General features: G+C 34.1%; 1 protein-coding gene across 1 annotated transcript in view; it reads left to right on the top strand.

Annotated features, from left to right (window-relative positions):
* The window catches only part of FAAH2 (fatty acid amide hydrolase 2), a gene marked incomplete at its 3' end in the record, with an annotated part of 63,876 nt that overhangs the window by 9,599 nt on the left and 36,332 nt on the right, over positions 1 to 17,945 (top strand). Inside the window, 1 exon segment of the mRNA XM_012813995.1 lies at positions 7,529 to 7,648. Coding sequence (XP_012669449.1) covers positions 7,529 to 7,648 — 120 coding nt within the window.

Here is a 17,945-nt window from a genome sequence, read left to right as displayed (position 1 = left end):
GGAATGTTTATTGCAGCACAATTCATAATTGCCAAGTCATGGAAGAAGCCCAAGTGCCCATCAATCCACGAATGAATCAACAAACTGTGGTATATGTATACCATGGAATACTATGCATCCCTACAGAAAGATGGAGACTTTACCTCCTTCATGTTTACATGGATGAAACTGGAAAATGTTCTTAGCAAAGTATCACAAGAATGGAAGAAGAAGTATCCAATGTACACACCACTATTATGAAACTAATTTATATTTCTCAAATGAAAGCTACAACCTAATTCTAGCCCAAAAATATGGGGTGGAGGAGGGGATGGGAAGGGAGAGGGATGGATGTTTGGAGGGAGGGTGATTTGAAAGATCACCTCGATGGTCTGTCTTGCAAGAGTATAAGTGAATATTTCTAAAATGAAAATATAAATGTCTTAACACAATAACTAAGCAAATAACATAAAGTCTATGTTAACCAGTTTAATGAAAATATTTCAAATTGTATATGAAAACACTACAGTGTACCCCATTTTGCATTAATGTACACAGCTATCATTTAATAAAAAGAGAAAAAAGAAAATCTTCAGTCAATAGTCAATACCCAGAAGCATGCCACCATCCTATACTCAGCCAGAACGAATTTAAAATGTTGAATAGACCTACATCAAGTACTGAAATAACATCAACTATACAAACTTTCCCAAAAAAGTCTGGGACCAGATGGCTTCACATCAGAATTGTACCAAATCTTTAAGCAGGAACTAATGCCTATATTACATAACCTTTTCCAAAACATAAAAAAGGAAGGGATACTTCCCAACACATTATATGATTCAAACATCACCCTGATCCCCCAAACAGGGAGAGACTCAACAATGAAATAAATTATAGACCAACATCATTAATGAACATAGACACAAAAATATTCAATAAGATGTTAGGAAACAGAATTGAGCAACGCATCAAAGAAATTATACATCATGACAAAGGTGGTTTTATCCCAGAGTCTCAAGGTTGGTTCAACATACGTAAATCTATAAATATAATACATCACATAAAGAAAATAAAAAACAAACACCGTATGATTCTCTCAATTGATGCAGACAAAGCTTTTGATAATATCCAGCATCCTCTCTGGATAATGTCCAGAACACTTAATAGACTTAAATGGGTCATTTCATAAACTGACTGAGGCTGTCTACAGCAAGCCCACATCCAATATCATATTGAATGGAGTAAAATTGAAAACATTTCCACATAGATCAGAAACTAGGCAAGGATGCCCATTGTCTCCATTGCTATTCAACATAGTAATGAAAGTCTTAGACATCACAATCAGGCAGGAGAAGGAAAACAAGGGTATCCAAATGGGGTCAGAGGAGACAAACCCTTACTCTTCATGCATGACATCATCTTATACCGGGAAAACCCCAGGGACTCAAATACAAAACTTCTACAAGTGATCAAGGAAAAGAGCAGCATTTGAGTATACAAAATCAATACAAACAAATCAGTAGCATTTATATATACCAACAATAGTCAAGCTTTAAAAGCAGTCAAGGACTCTATTCCTTTTAAAGTAGTGACAAAGAATATGAAATATTTGGAATTTACCTAACAAAAGATGTGAAAGATCTTTATAAAGAGAATTATGAAAATCTGAGAAAATAAATAGGTGAGGATGTTAATAATTGGAAAAACATACCATGTGCATGGCTAGGAAGAATCAACATTGTTAAAATATCCACACTACCCAAAGTAATATACAAATTTAATGCAATTACTATTAGACCACCACTGCCATGCTTTAAATATCTGGAAAAAATAGTACTTTATTTTGTATGAAATCAGAAAAAACCTCAAATAGCCAAGATATTATTCAGAAATTAAAACAAGTCAGGAGGAATCACTCTACCATATGTAAGGCTATACTCTAAATCCATAGTGATCAAAAGAGCATGGTGCTGGCAGAAAAAAAGAGAGAGAGATTTATGAAACAGAATGGAGAACCAAAAAGTGAATCCAGACATTTATCATCATTTCGTCTTTTGTAAGCCTATCAAAAACATAAATTGGGGAAAGATTCCCTATTTAACAAATGGTGCTGGGTAAACTGGCTGGTGACTTGTAGAAGACTAAAACTGGACCCAAACATTTCACCATTAACAAAAATTCATTCTCACTGGATAAAAGATTTAAAATTAAGACATGAAGCCATAGAGATACTTGGGGAGAGTGCAGGGCAAACACTTGAAGAAAATGGCCTGTGAGAATATTTTATGAGGATCCCCTGGGCAATTGAGGCAACACTACAAATATATTACTGGGATCTGATGAAACTTAAATGGTTCTGCACAGCCAGGAACACAGTAATTAAAGCAGGAAGACAGCCCTCAGAATGGGAGAAGATATTTGCAGTTTATGTTTCTGGAAATGTTTGACAACTAGAATCCACAGAGAACTCAATCTAATTACAGAGAAAAGAACAAGTGACCACATTTCATTGTGGGCAAGAGACTTGAACTTCTCTGAAGAAGAGAGGCACATGGCCTACAGACACATGAAAAAATGCTCATCATCTTGAATCATCAGAGAAATGCTAATCAAAAGCACTTTGAGATATCATCTAACTCTAATAAGAATAGCGCACATCACAAAATCCCCAAACTACAGATGTTGGCATGGATGTGGAGAAAAGAGAACACTTCTGCACTGCTGGTGGCAATGCAAGTTAATACGTCCCTTTTGGGAAGACGTTTGGAGAAGACTTAAGGAACTAAATTGGACCTGCCATTTGATCCTGCAATTCCTCTATTAAGTATATATCCAAGAGACCAAACATCACTTTACAACAAAGATATTTGCACCAGAGTGTTTACTGCATCCTATTTCATTTTTGCCAAATCATGGAAGAAGCCCAAGTGCCCATTGACTCATGAATGGATTAATATATTGTAGTATATGTATACCATGGAAAGTTATGCAGCCATAAAAAAGATGGAGACTTTACCTCTTTTACATGGATGGATCTAGAACATATTCTTCTTAGTAAAATATCTCAAGAATGGAAGAAAACATATCCAGTGTACTCCGTACCATTATGAAACCAATATATAATCACCTACACTTTCATGTGAAAGATAAAACACAACTATATCACAAGGTGAAGGATGAAACTAGAAGAGGATGCAAGGGGAGGTGAGAGGTGGGGTGGAGGGACAGTAATTTGTGGGACCTCACCTAAGATGCATATTGCAAATGCATATGTCAGGTCTTTTAAGCATAGAGTAAAAATGTCTTAACACAATAATTAAGTGAGGTGACAGCTATGTTAATCAGTTTGATGTAAGCATTCTAAATTGTATATAAAATTAGCACATTGTACCCCATAAATGAATTAATGTACAGAGTTATGATTTTTTTTAATTAAGAGGAAAAGAAAAGAAGGGCCAAAAATTGCCAATGTGAAGAAAAGAATATCAAATAAGATATATTATTTTATTTCATTTCATTTTTTTTAAGTAAGGAAAGGACTTTCACAAAATATCATGTATAGAATGCTACCACACTTATGAATTATCTCAATAAATGTCAATGGTTTGAATTCCCCAATGAGCATAGACTGGCTGATTGAATAAGAAAACATAAGGCATCCATTTTGTGTCTGCTGGAAATACAACTAGCCTCAAAGGACAAATGAAAACTCAAGGTTAAGGGATGGAAGTCAATTTTTCAGGCAGACAGAATTCAGAAGCAATGAGGAGTTACAATCTTATTTTCAAATACAAGTGGATTTAAGGCAACTAAAGTCAAAAAAGGCAATGATGGATACTTCATATTGGTCCAGGGAAAAATACAACAAGAATACATTTCAATATTAAATATTTTTGCACCCAACTTAAAAGCTCCCAGATTCCTAAAATAGATCTTAATTAGTCTGAAGAATATGATATTCAATAACACCATAATAGCAGGGGACTTTTATACTCCTCTTGCAGAGCTGGACAGATTCTCTAAACAGAAACTAAACAAATATACAAGGGACTTAAATGTGACCCCAGAAGAACTGTGCTTTATAGATGTATATAGAACAATCCATCCCAAAGCTAAATAATATATGTTCTTCTAATTATCCCATGTAACATTCTCCAAAATTGATCATATCCTAGGACACAAAACAAACCTCAACATAATCAAAAGAATTGAAATTTTACCTTGTATCTTCTCAGGCCACCAGGTAGAACTCAACTCCACCAAAAATGTTCAACCCCACACAGAGGCATGGAAATTAAAGTACCTTATGCTGACTGACAGTTGGGTTCAGGAAGGGGTAAAGGAGGAAAGCATCAACTTCCTTGAGCATAATAAAAATTAAGACACAAGCTAACAAAACCTGTGGGATACAGCAAAACTAGTCGTGACAGGGAAATTTATCACTTTAGATGCCTACATCTGAAAAACAGAGAAAGCACATCAACAAACTGAAAACCATCTTATGGAATTGGAAATAGAAGAACAATCAAATTCTAAACACAGCAGAAGAAAATGTCAACTATATTAGGAGTAGAGTATTAATGTCTAAACACAGCAATTAAATAAGTGAGGTGAAGGCTACGTTAACTAGTTTGATGTAAACATTCCAAATTGTATATAAAAAAACACATTGCACTCCATAAATGCAGTAGTGTACACAGCTATGATCTAACAAAAAAATAGAAAAAAACAGTTAAATAGAGATTAATGAAATGGAAAACTAAAGAATTATTCAGAAAAGTAATGAGACAAAACATCGATTGTTTTGAAAAAAATGTATAAAATAGATAAACCTTTGGCCAAATCAACTAGACACAGAAAAATAAAATAGCTAGTAATCTCAATCAGAAAAGATAAAGAGGAAATAATAACAGATGCCACAGAGATATAAGAGATTATCTCTGAGTACTACAGGAAACTCTATGCCCAGAATCTTGACAATCTGAAGGAAATGGATCATATTCAGAATCTCACCCTTTCCCTAGACTTAACTAAGAAGAAATAGATATCCTGAATAGATTAATTTCAAGCACTGAGATCAAAGAATCAATAAAACAATCTCCCAATAAAAAAAAAATGGCCTGGTCCAGATGGCTTCAAACCAGAATTCTATCAAACATTCAAAGAAGAGCTTATACCCATACTGCAGAAATTATTCCAAAAAAGTTGAGGAGGAAGGAATCTTCTCCAACACGTTCTCTGAAGCACATGTCACCCTGATTCCAAAACCAGGAAAAGACTCAACCAAAAAGGAGAACTTCAGTCTAATTTCACTAATGAATACGGATGCAAAGATTCTGAATAAAATTGTAGCCAATAGACTACAGCTTCTCATTAAAAAAGTCGTTATCATGATCAAGTAGGTTTCAACCCAGGGATGCGAGGCTGATTTAACATATGCAAATCCATAAACATAATTCACTATATCAACAGAAGCAAAATCAAAGAGCACATCGTCTTCTCAATAGATGCAGAAGAAGCATTTAATAAAATTCAGCATCTTTTAAAAATTAAAACCCTGAAGAACATAGGCATAGATGGTACATTTCTTAAAATATTTTATTTTTATGTCACTGCTCTTTTATAAAGTAATTATATTACTTGAGAACTGGCATCATGCAATTTGAAGGAAGACTTTTGTTAGGTGTAAATGTATATAGCAAATGCAAGTGAGAACACTAAAAAATAAAAAGCAACCCACAAAGTATACTTGATATGATAACAGAGCAGAAAAAAATAAAAATAGACTGTATGATTCATTAAAACCAGAGTAGACAGAAAAATAAAAAAAGAACTAGGACAGTGAATAGACAATAGTAACAAATATGTTTAGTATCAACAACCACTTTAAACATCAATGATTGAAAGACACCAATTATAACATTGAGACTAACAGAGTGAAATAAATAAGATCCAAAATAGATGCTGTCTACAAGAAACTCAACTCAAACACAAGGACATGTATCTATTAGAAGTAACGAGATGGAGAAAGATAAACCTTGCCAACACTGATCAAAAGAAATCTGGGATACTTATATCATTTCCGGACAAAGCAGGTTTTAAGGAAAAAAATAATTGGGGATTAAGAAAAGCATTACATAATGATGAAAGGGTAAATTCTTCAAGAAGACATAAGAATTCTTGATGTGTATGTGCCTAACAAAAGTACAGAAATATAAGAAAGAAACACTGGTAGAATTTCAAGGAGAAATAATATATCCACAATTTTAGCTTGGTGTATCAATATCTCCAAAGTAATTCACAGATCAGAGAGGCAGAAAGTTATTATATTAGAGTAAGGACATAGTTGAACTAAATGATACTCTTAATCACTGAATCTAATTGATGTCTATAGAACTTTTCATCTAAGAACTGTAGAGTTCACATTCTTCTCAAGCTAACCCAAGACAAATCATGTTCTCAGTCATAAAGCACTCTAAAAAATTTAAAGGGCCAGGCATCATACAATCTGTGCTCTCAGACCCAAGTGGAATTAAACTAGTAATCAACTACATCAAGACAAATGAAAATACTCAAAATATTTGGAAACTAAACAGCACATTTCTAAATGACAAATGGATTAAAGATAGATTCTCAATGAATATTTAAAATATAAATAGAAATGAAACATAACTTATCAAATTTGTGGAGGAGTGTCTTTAGCAAAATTGCAGACTAGGAGGCTCTAAGCCTTCATTCACACTATAGAAAATAACTAGAATCTGACTAAAATAACTTTATATGAGTTCTGGTTTATAGCCATTAAGTGAACACAAAGTGAAAATACATTCAAAATAGTAGCTAATATAAAATTTTTATCACTCATACTCTTCCCTTGCTATCCCAGTGCAGTTGGAAGGAAGCAACTGCTCAATTGTTCGTTCCAAGAAAGGGAGCAGAGAACTTTTTGAAATGTTGTAACCTGCTTGGGGGATGCCTGAAGGACTGGTCTTTGTTTTGCTTAACTGAGAGCTCAGATGGGTAAAAGCAATATAGCTTGAATCTCATGCTGGAAAAAGTTACAGGAAATAGTAGGCACTGCTTATCAAAGTTACATGGGTAGTCTAGGCCTGTAGACACGTGAAGAAAATGTTTATATGTAAGGTAATGCAATAGAACAACACATAAGGACCTGAAGAGAAAGCTAGGATGAGATTACTTGGGATGTTAAGACATCTAAATGCACTCTTTTATGAGGGGGAATTGAAAATAAAAAGCAAACATACAGAGACTCAGGCAAGACCCATTTTCAGAAAAGACCTGGTTGGTAATTACATATAAATGGTTTAACATTCCCAAAAATACAAATAGGCAGCGTGGATTTAAATCATGATACAAATAAATGCAGCCTACAAGAGACTTACCTCAGATCTAAAGACACAGAAAGATTCAGAATGGAAGGTCAGAAAAAGCATACATACAGATTCAGGTAAAACCCATTGGCTCCATGCATATAGTAATGTAGCTACTGTATTTATCTGAAAGGAGTATATTGTGTTTCCTATAGGTGGTGAGGGCTGCACACTGGCAGCTGCATGCTCAGTGATTGGTGTGGGCTCTGATATTGGTGGCAGTATTCGGATGCCTGCTTTCTTCAATGGCATATTTGGTCACAAGCCTTCCACAGGTAATGTTAATATGGTGGGAAGGGTGGTTCATTGCAATGTGAAAATTTGGTCCCTGGAAGGACAATCTTGCTTATTGGCATAATTATTGTATTTTTCTCAATGTTTGTTTTTTTTTTTTTAAGGCACAGAAATTTTATTTAAACCTATTACAATAGAAGATAGAAATCAGTATGCAGATTGAACTCAACTTGCTGAAACAAAGGTTGGGAGGAGTTTAAAGTGTTGTAGGGAAAGGGAGACCAGAGGCCATCTCTGTTTGCTAACTGGCTTCACCCTAAGGAAAAAAGAAACTTTCTTTTATCTTTATGAAGGAAGATAGTTTTAATAATTGGAGCAAGGCTCAGGCAGGAGTTAGGCGCCTACCTCCTACAGAACTAGCAGTCCTCTTGTTACTGGAATTTTCAATGTTCTTAAATTTAAAAAGTAGCTATTATTTATTGGGTATCAACTGTGAAATTGGTGCCCCCAAAATGTGCAAAGTGACTTCTAAAATTAATTCTATTTAATCCACATAGTAACCCTTCAGGAAGATATCCCCATTTCACAAATGACAAATTCAAAGCTCAGAAAGATTAAGTAAACTTGCCTCAATTACGTAATTGGTAATTGTTCAAATTACGTAAATGGTAATTGTTCAAAACCACTTTGGTTAACAGAGGTTCTCCTCTATCCACTATACTAAACTGACTCATTTCTTAAATTCAATTTTCTCTTGCTTAGAAAGAAATAAAACAAAATTTCAAAAACATTGGAAAGTAAAAGGTAAAAAGAAAAAAATTGTCAACTAAAGACAGCTATACTAAGAAGAACATTTTCCAGCTCCATCCATGTGAACGTGAAGGATGTAAAGTCTCCATCTTTCTGAAACTAATTTATACCTTTTATATGAAAGCTATAACCTAATAACAGCCTAAGAATACAGGGAGGGAGGAGGGAGAGGGCAGGGGGGAATGGGTGGAGGGAGGGGGATTGGAGGGATCACTTCTGAGGTTTATCTTAAAGGGTACAAGTGAATCTTTCTAAGAGTAGAATGTGAACGTTTTAAAACAATAACTAAGAAAATGACATAAAGGTTATGTTAAAAAAAATAAAGACAGATATACTTAGCATTTATTGGCTTTTGGTATTGATTGTAATAAGGCATATACTCATTGTTGGCAATTTGGAAAATATTAAACATTAAGTTAATAAAATAACTCTTAATTCCAAGTACCCAAATTCAATCATAACTTCTATGCTATACCTATGTAATGTATTTTCTGTGGGTATGTTTTTGTGGCATTCATTTGCATGTTTTTATGCCTAATATGTGCTAGACATTGGGTTTCCATACATGTAAACACCCCTTAATCACAGGCATAGACACATAAAAAGGTCTTTTGTCTCTCACACTGCATACAAATATGCATAAAAACACACACTCATGTGTATACATACACATAAACACATGCAATGAAGCATTTTGTTTTGTATTAGAAATAGGGATCACACTGTACATACTGGTTTTAACTTATTTTCTACCCACTAGGCTCTATATCAGAATTTTCCTAGGTCCTTAAAATTAATGGAAATTACCAATTTTAGGGGGTTCATATTTATGATCTTGATTCCCCACACTTTAGCCTACTAATTCCCAGTAGGGGCTACTAGTTAAATATAAAAATTTTATAACATTAATGCTGCAGTTCTGTTGCATGTTTTTAACTATTATATATCTCATAATTTGAATGTGAGCATGAATTACTGGAAATGGAATGATGATTAAAAACTGAATATTTATTTATTAAATCATAACTGTGTACATTACTGCATTTTTTGGGTGCAATGTGCTTATTTAATATACAATTTAGAATGTTTACATAAAATTGGTTAACATAGCCTTCACCTCACATTCTTAATTGTGTTAAGACATTTATACTCTACTCTTAATAAATTTGATATTTACCTTTGCAATATGCACAATAGATGAGGTCAGACAGATTACTCTCCCTCCATCCAGCCACCAATCAGCCATCCAATTGACCTGTTCACCCCTCCTTCATTCTGGGCTATAGTTGTGTTTTATCATTTGCATGGAAGTGTGGGTGATTATGTACTGGTTTCATAATAGCCCTGAGCACACTGGATACATTTTCTTCCATTCTTGAGATACTTTACTAAGAAGAAGATGTTCCAGCTCTATCCAGGTAAATATAAAAGAGGTAAAATCTCCATCTTTTTGATGGCTGCATAATATTCCATGGTATATATGTACCACAATTTATTAATCCATTCATGGGTCAATGTGCACTTGGACTGGTTCCATAACTTGGCATTTACTAATTGGGCTGCAAAAAAAATTCTGGTATAAATATTTTTGATGTAAAATTATTTTTGGTCATCTGGATACATACCTAGTAGAAGAATTGCAGGATCGAAAGGCAGGTCTACTTTTTGTTCCCTAAGTGTTCTCCAAACGTCTTTCCAAATGGAACAAATTAGCTTGCATTCAACCAGCAGTGCAGAAGTGTTCCCTTCTCTCCACAAGTACATCAACATCTGTAGATTTGGAATTTTGTGATGTGGGCTATTCTTACTGGAGTTAGATGATATCTCAAAGTAGTTTTGATTTGCATTTCTCTGATGATTCAAGATGATGAGCATTTTTTCATGTGTTTTTAGGCTATCCACCTGTCTTCTACAGAGAAGCTTGTGGTCAAGTCTCTTGCCTACAATGGAATAGGATCACTTGTTCTTTTCTTATTCATTAGATTAAGTTCTCTGTGGATTCTGGTTATCAAACCTTTGTCAGAAACATAACCTGTAAATATCTCATCTCATTCTGAGGACTGTCTGCTTCCTTTAATTCATGTGTTCTTGGTAGTACAGAAGCTTTTTAGTTTGGTCAGATCCCAGTGATATATTTTTGGTGTTGCTTCAATTGCCAAGCAGGGGGTCCTCCTCATAAAATATTCTCCCAGGTCAATTTCTTCAAGTGTTTCCCCTGTACTCTTTAGTGTCCTTATGGTTTCATGTCTTAATTTTACATTTTTTATCTAGTGAGAATCAATTTTTGTTAATGGTGAGAGGATAGGGTCCAGTTTCAATCTTTTTCACATTGCCAGCCAATTCACCAAGCAAAATTTGTTAAATAGGAAATCTTTCCCCAATTTATATTTTTGATAGGCTTACCAAAAATCAAATGATGATAAGTGACTGGGTTCCTCTCTTGGTTCTCTATTCTGTTTCATATATCTACCTCTTTATTTTTGCACCAGTGGCATGCTGTTTTGATCCATATAGATTCATTGTATAGCCTGAAATCTGGTAACATGATTCCTCCTATTTGTTTTCATTCCTGAGTAATGTTTTAGCTATTCAAGGTTTTATCTGATTCCATATAAAATGAAGTACAATTTTTCCCAGATCTTTAAAGTGTGACAGTGCTGCTTTTATAAGGATTGCATTGAATTTGTATATTGCTTTGGGTAATATGGACATTTTAGCATGTTGATTCTTCTTAGCCATGAGCATGTATGATTTTCCATTTGTTAATGTCTTCAGCTATTTCTTTTCTCAGAGTTACATACTTTTTTTTTATAAAGTTCTTTCATGTTCTTTGTTAGGTAAATTCGCAAATATTTCGTCTTTCACTACTGTAAAAGAAATAGAGACCAGGATTATTTTTACAGCTTGAATATTGTTGGTATATGTAAAAGCTAATGATTTGTCAGTATTGATTATGTATCCTGAGATGATGCTGTACTTCAAGATCACTTCTGAGCGTTTTGTACTTGAGTCCCTGTGGTTTTCTAGGTTTTCATGTATCATCCACAAAAAGTGAGAGTTTGATCTCCTCTGACCCCTTTTGAATACTGTTGATTGCCTTCTCTTGCCTGATTTCAATGGCAGAGTCTTCCATTACTGTGTTGAATAGCAGTGGAGACATTGGGCATCCTTGTCTAGATCCAGATCTGAGTGGAAATGCTTGCAGTTTTACTCCATTCAGTATGATATTGGCTGTGGGTTTGTAGTAGACAGCCTCTGTTAGTTTAAGAAATCTCCCTTGTATATCTATTTTCTTAAGTGTTTTGATTATGAAAGGATGCTGGATATTATCAAAAGTTTTTTCTGCATCAATTGAGAGAATTGCCTGTTGTTTTTTATTTTGTTTATATGATATCTTATATTCATTGATTTATGTATGTTGAAAAAACCTTATAACTCTGGGATGAAACCCACTTGGTCATGCTGTATAATTTTTTTGATGTGCTGTTGATTTCTGTTTGCTAGAATCTCATTGAATATTGTTGAATCTATATTCATTAATGATAATGGTCTATAATTTTCTTACATTGTTGGATATTTTCCTGGTTTGGGAATCATGGTGATATTTGCTTCACAGAATTTGTTGGGAAGTATTCCCTTTTTCTCCATATTTTCGAAAAGCTTATGTAACATAGGTACTAGTTTCTGTTTAAAGGTTTGGTAGAATTCTGATGTGACGCTATCTGGATACAGGCTTTTCTTTTGGGGGAGACTTCTTATAGTTGATGCTATTTCAGTGTTTGATATAGGTCTATTCAACATTTCCAATTCTTTCTATCTGACTCTAGGAAGGTGGCATACTTACAAGTATTGGTCTATTTCCTCCAGATTTTCATATGTCTGAGAATAGAGTTTTTGGTACTATTTGAATTTCTGAGATGTCTGTTGTTATTTCTCCTTTATCATTTCTTTTTTGTATTTCTTTATTAAATCAAAAACACATAGATCATGCATACATTAATGCATTTATGGGGTACAATGTGCTGATTTCATATATAATTAAAAGTGTTTACATCACACTGGTTAATATATACCTCATCTAATTTACTTAGTTATTGTGTTAAGACATTTATGCTCTATACTTAATAGATCCAACATGTACCCTTGCATTATGCACCATTCACCCTCCCTCAATCTCACCTCCCATTCCCCTCCTTTTCCACCCTCTTCCCTCTTCATCTTGGGCCATAGTTGTGATCTATTCTTCATATGAAAATGTGAATGATTGTAAATTGGTTTCATAATAGTACTGAGTACATTGGATATTTTTTATTCCATACTTGAAATGCTTTACTAAGTAGGATATGACCCAGCTCCAGCCAAGTAAATGTAAGAGGTAGAGTCTCCATCTTTTTTAAGGCTGCATAATATTCCATAGTATACATATACCACTATTAGTGTTTTTATTTTATTTTTTTTATTAAGTCATATATACATAGATCATGAATACATTTATGCCTTTGTGGGATTCAATGTGTTGATTATTTGTACAAATTGGAGTACCGACACCTTACTGATTAACATAGTTTTTACCTCATTTACTTAATTACAGTGTTCAGACATTTGTGTTCAATACTAGATAGATTTGACTTGTACCCTTGCAATATGCTCCATAGGTGTGATCCCACCATTAACCCTCCCTCTCTTAACCCACTCCCTTCCTTTCCCATCCTCCTACCCTTCCTTCCTTCATCCTTGGCTACAGTTGTGATTCATCTCTCATATGAAAAATGTGAGTGATTATAAATTGGTTTTATAGTAGTACTGAGTACTATGGACTTTTTTTCCATTCCTGATATACTTTACCAAGAAGAATATTTTCCAGTTCCATCCATGTAAACATAAAAGAAGTAAAGTCTTCATCTTTCTTTCATGCAGCATAGTATTTCATGGTATACATGTATCAGAATTTATTGATCCATTCATGGGTAGATGGGCACTTGGGCTTCTTTCAAGACTTGGCAATTATGAACTGAGTGGAAATGAACAATCTGGTGCATTTATCTTTGTTACCAAGTGATTTTTGGTTTTTTGGATATACACCTAGATGAGGAATGGCAGCATCAAATGGCAGGTCTACATTTAGATCCCTGAGTGTTCTCCAAACTTCTTTCCAAAAGGAATGTACCAGCTTGCATTGCCACTAGCAGTGAAGAACTGTTCCCTTTTCTCCACATCCATGCCAACCTCTGTAGTTTTGGGATTTTGTGATGTGGGCTACCGTTACTGGAGTTAGATAATATCTCCAAGTGGTTTTGGTTTTCATTTCTCTGATGATTAAAGATGATGAGCATTTTTTCATATATCTGTAGGTCTTATGCCTATCTTCTTCAGAGAAGCGTCTGTTCAAGTCCCTTGCCCACAGTGAAATGGCATCACTTATTTTCTTATTGATTAGATTGAGTTCTCCATAGATTCTGGTTATCAAACCTTTATCAGACGCATAACCTTCAAATAAACTCTCCCATTCTGGGGGCTGTCTGCTTGCTTTACTTACTATGTTCTTGGCTATGGAGAAGCTTTTTTGTTTGATCAGATACCAGTAATGTATTTTTGGTGTTACTTCAATTGCCTGGGGGTATCTCCACATAAAGTATTCTCTCAGGCTAATTATTTCCTGCACTCTCTCCAAGAATCTTTATAGTTTCATGTCTTAAGTTTAAATCTTTTATCCAATGAAGGTCAATTTTTGTTAATGGTGAAATATGTAGGTCCAGTTTCAGTCTTCTACAAGTCTCCAGCCAATTCTCCCAGCACCATTTGTTAAATAGGGAATCTTTCCTCCAATTTATATTTTCAGTGAGCTTGTCAAAGATCAAATGACGATAAGTGTCTGAGTTCACAGTTCTTATTTCTGTTCCATACTTCTACCTCTGTATTTTTGTGCCAATAACATGCTGTTTTGATCACTATAGATTTATAGTATAGCTTCAAATCAGGTAGTGTGATTCTTCCAGTTTTGTTTTTATTTCTAAGTAATGTCTTGGCTAGTCAAGTTTTTTTCTGGTTCCATATAAAATGAAGTACTATATTTTATACATCTTTAAAGTATGAAAGTGGTGCTTTGATAGGGATTGCATTTAATTTATATATTGCTTTGGATAATATGGACATTTTAACGATGTTGATTCTTCCCAGCCATGAGCATGGTATGTTTTTTTATTTGTTAATGTCTTCAGCTATTTCTTTTCTCAGAGTCTCACAATTCTCTTTATAGATATCTTTCACATCATTTGTTAGGTAAATTCCCAAATATTTCATCTTCTTTAGCACAACTGTGAAGGGAATAGATTCCTTGACTGTTTTCTTTGCTTGATTATTATTAGTTTATACAAAAGCAACTAATTTGTGAGTATTGATTTTGTATCCTGAGATGATACTGTATTCCTTGATCACTTCTAAGAGTTTTGTGGTTGACTCCCTGGGGTTTTCCAGGTATAAAATCATATCATCTGCGAAGAGTGAAAGATTGATGTTCTCTGACCCTATTTGTATACCATTGATCACCTTCTCTTGCCCGATTGCAATGGCTAAGACTTCCATTTCAATGTTAAAAAGCAGTAGAGAAAATGGACAACCATCCCTGGTTCCTGAACTGAGTGGAAATGTTTTTAATTTTACTCCATTCAATATGATATTGGCTATGGGTTTGCTGTAGATGGCTTCTATCACTTTAGGAAAAGTCCCTTCAATACCTATTTTCATAAGTTTTCTGATCACGAAAGGATGCTGGATATTGCCTAAAGCTTTTTTTTTTTTTTTTTGCATCTACTGAGAGAATCATATGGTCTTTGTTTTTAGTTTTATGTGATATATCATATTTATAGTTTTACGTATATTGAACCAACTTTATGACACTGGGATGAAACCCACTTGGTTATGGTGTGCAATTCACTTGATATGTTGCTGGATTCTCTTTGCTAGTATCTTATTGAATATTTTTGAATCTACATTCATTAAAATTATTGATGTATAATTTCTTTCTTGTTGTGTCTTATCCAGGTTTGGGGATCAGGCTGATATTTGTTTCATAGAATGTCTTGGGAAGTATCTCTTCTTTTTAGATGTTTTGGAAAAAGTTAAGTATTATAGGTATGAATTCCTCTTTAAACGTTTGGTAAGTTTCTCATGTAAAGCCATCTGGTCCCAGACTTCTTTTTCGGGAGATTTCGTATATTTGATTTTAGCACTTAATATAGGTTGTTCAGCATTTCCAATTCTTTCTGATTAAGTATAGGATGTTGACATGCTTCCAAGTATTCGTCAATTTATTTCACATTTTGATATTTCTGAGAATAAAGTTTTTTGTAGAATTCATTAAGGATCCTTTGAATTTCTGAGATATCCTTTGTTATTTTCCCTTTGTCATTTCTGATTGATGATATCAGGGACTTTAATTTTCTATTTTTGGTTAGGTTGGCCACAGGTTTATGAATTTTATTGATATTTTAAAAAAAACAACTTTTTGATTTATTGATCTTTTGAGTAATTTTTTTTGTTTTAGATTTCATTTAATTCTGCTCTAATTTAATTATTTCTTTTTTTCTGCTGGATTTGCAGTTGGAATGTTCTTTTTTTTGCAGATGCTTTAGATGTCCAATTAAGTTATTGACTTCCTAACTTTCCATTCTCTTGAGGAAGGCTTGCAACACTATAAATTTCCCTCATAGGACTGCCTTTGTAGTATCCCACAGGTTCTGATAATTAGTGTCTCCAGTATTGTTTTATTCCAAAAAACTTGGCGATTTCCTTCTTAATCTCCTGGAAGACCAAGCTATCATTCAGCATAAGGTTATTTAGTTTCCATGACTTTGTATGAGTATGTAGATACCTGTTATTGGTGAGTTCAATTTTTATTACATGATGCTCCAAGAAATTACAAGGAATAATTTCTATAATTTTAAACTTGCTGAGGTTAGACTTGTGACCTACCACTTCTTGAACTTTTGGCTAAGATCAAGTGGAGACTTGTGACCTAAGATGTGATCAATTTTGGAAAATGTTCCATGGGCTGATAAGAAGAATGTGTATTCAGTTTTTTCTTTTATTAAATCATAGCTATGTACATCAACACAATCTTGGGGTATAATGTGCAGGTTTTATATACAATTTGAAATATTTTCTTTTTCTTATGATACCTGTATACATTAATGCAAACATGAGGTAAAGTGTAGTGTTTTCATATACAATTTGAAATATTTCATCAAACTGGTTAACAGACTTTGTGTCATTTACTTAGTTATTGTGTTAAAACATTTATACTCTAGTTCTAGAAAAGTTCACTTCTATCCTTGTTAGACAGACCATATAGGTGATCTTTCCAGTCACCCTCCCACCACCCATCCACCCTTCTCCCCTCCCCTCATCAACCCCCTCCCCATATTCTTGGGCTAGAATTAGTTTGTAGCTTTCATTTGAGAATTATAAATTAGTTTCATAATAGTGGTGTGTACATTAGATACTTTTTCTTCCATTCTTGTGATACTTTGCTAAGAAGAACATTTTCCAGTTCCATTCATGTAAACATGAAGGAGGTAAAGTCTCCATCTTTCTGTAGGGATGCATAGTATTCCATGGTGTACATATACCACAGTTTGTTGATTCATTCGTGGATCAATGGGCACTTGGGCTTCTTCCATGACTTGGATTTATGAATTGGGTTGCAATAAACATTCTGATACAGGTCTTTTCTGATTCCATATAAAGCGAAGTATTATTTTCTCAAGATCTTTAAAGTATGACAGTGGGGCTTTAATGGGGATTACTTCAATTGCTTTGGGTAGTATGGACATTTTAACAATGTTGATTCTTCCTAGCCATGAGCATGGTATATTTTTCCATTTGTTAACATTTTCAGCAATTTCTTTTCTTCGAGTTTCATAGTTCTCTTTATAGAGATCTTTCACATCCTTTGTTAAGTATACTCCCAAATATTTGATCTTCTTTGGCACTACTTTAAACGGGATAGTCCTTCACTGTTTTTTCAGCGTGGGTGCTGTTGGTATATATAAAGGCTACTGATTTATGAGTGTTGATGTTGTATTCTGACACGCCACTGTATTCCTTGATCACTTCTAAGAGTTTGTTAGTTGAATCCCTGGTGTTTTCAAGATATACAATCATGTCATCTACGAAAAGTGAAAGTGTAATCTCTTCTGTTCCTATATGGATACACTTAATCGCCTTTTCTTCCTGAATTGCAATAGCTAGAACTTCCATTACAATGTTAAATAGCAATGGGGACAATGGGCACCCTTGCTTGGTTCCTGTTCTGAGTGGGAGTGATTTCAATTAACTCCATTGATTACAATATTGGCTGTGGGTTTGCTGTACATGGCCTCTATCAGCTTAAGAAATGTTCCTTCTATACCAATTTTCTTAAGTGTTCTGATCATGAAGCGATGCTGGATATTATCAAAAGCTTTTTCTGCATCAATTGAGAAAATCATATGGTCTTTGTTTTTTGATTTGTTTATGTGATGAATTACA

The sequence above is a fragment of the Otolemur garnettii genome, unplaced genomic scaffold (genome assembly GCF_000181295.1).
Source record: "Otolemur garnettii isolate 467f Iridium unplaced genomic scaffold, OtoGar3 scaffold00437, whole genome shotgun sequence".
Lineage (NCBI taxonomy): Eukaryota > Metazoa > Chordata > Mammalia > Primates > Galagidae > Otolemur > Otolemur garnettii.
Note: the sequence above shows the minus strand (reverse complement) of the source record. Positions and strands in the feature narration are given on the sequence as shown.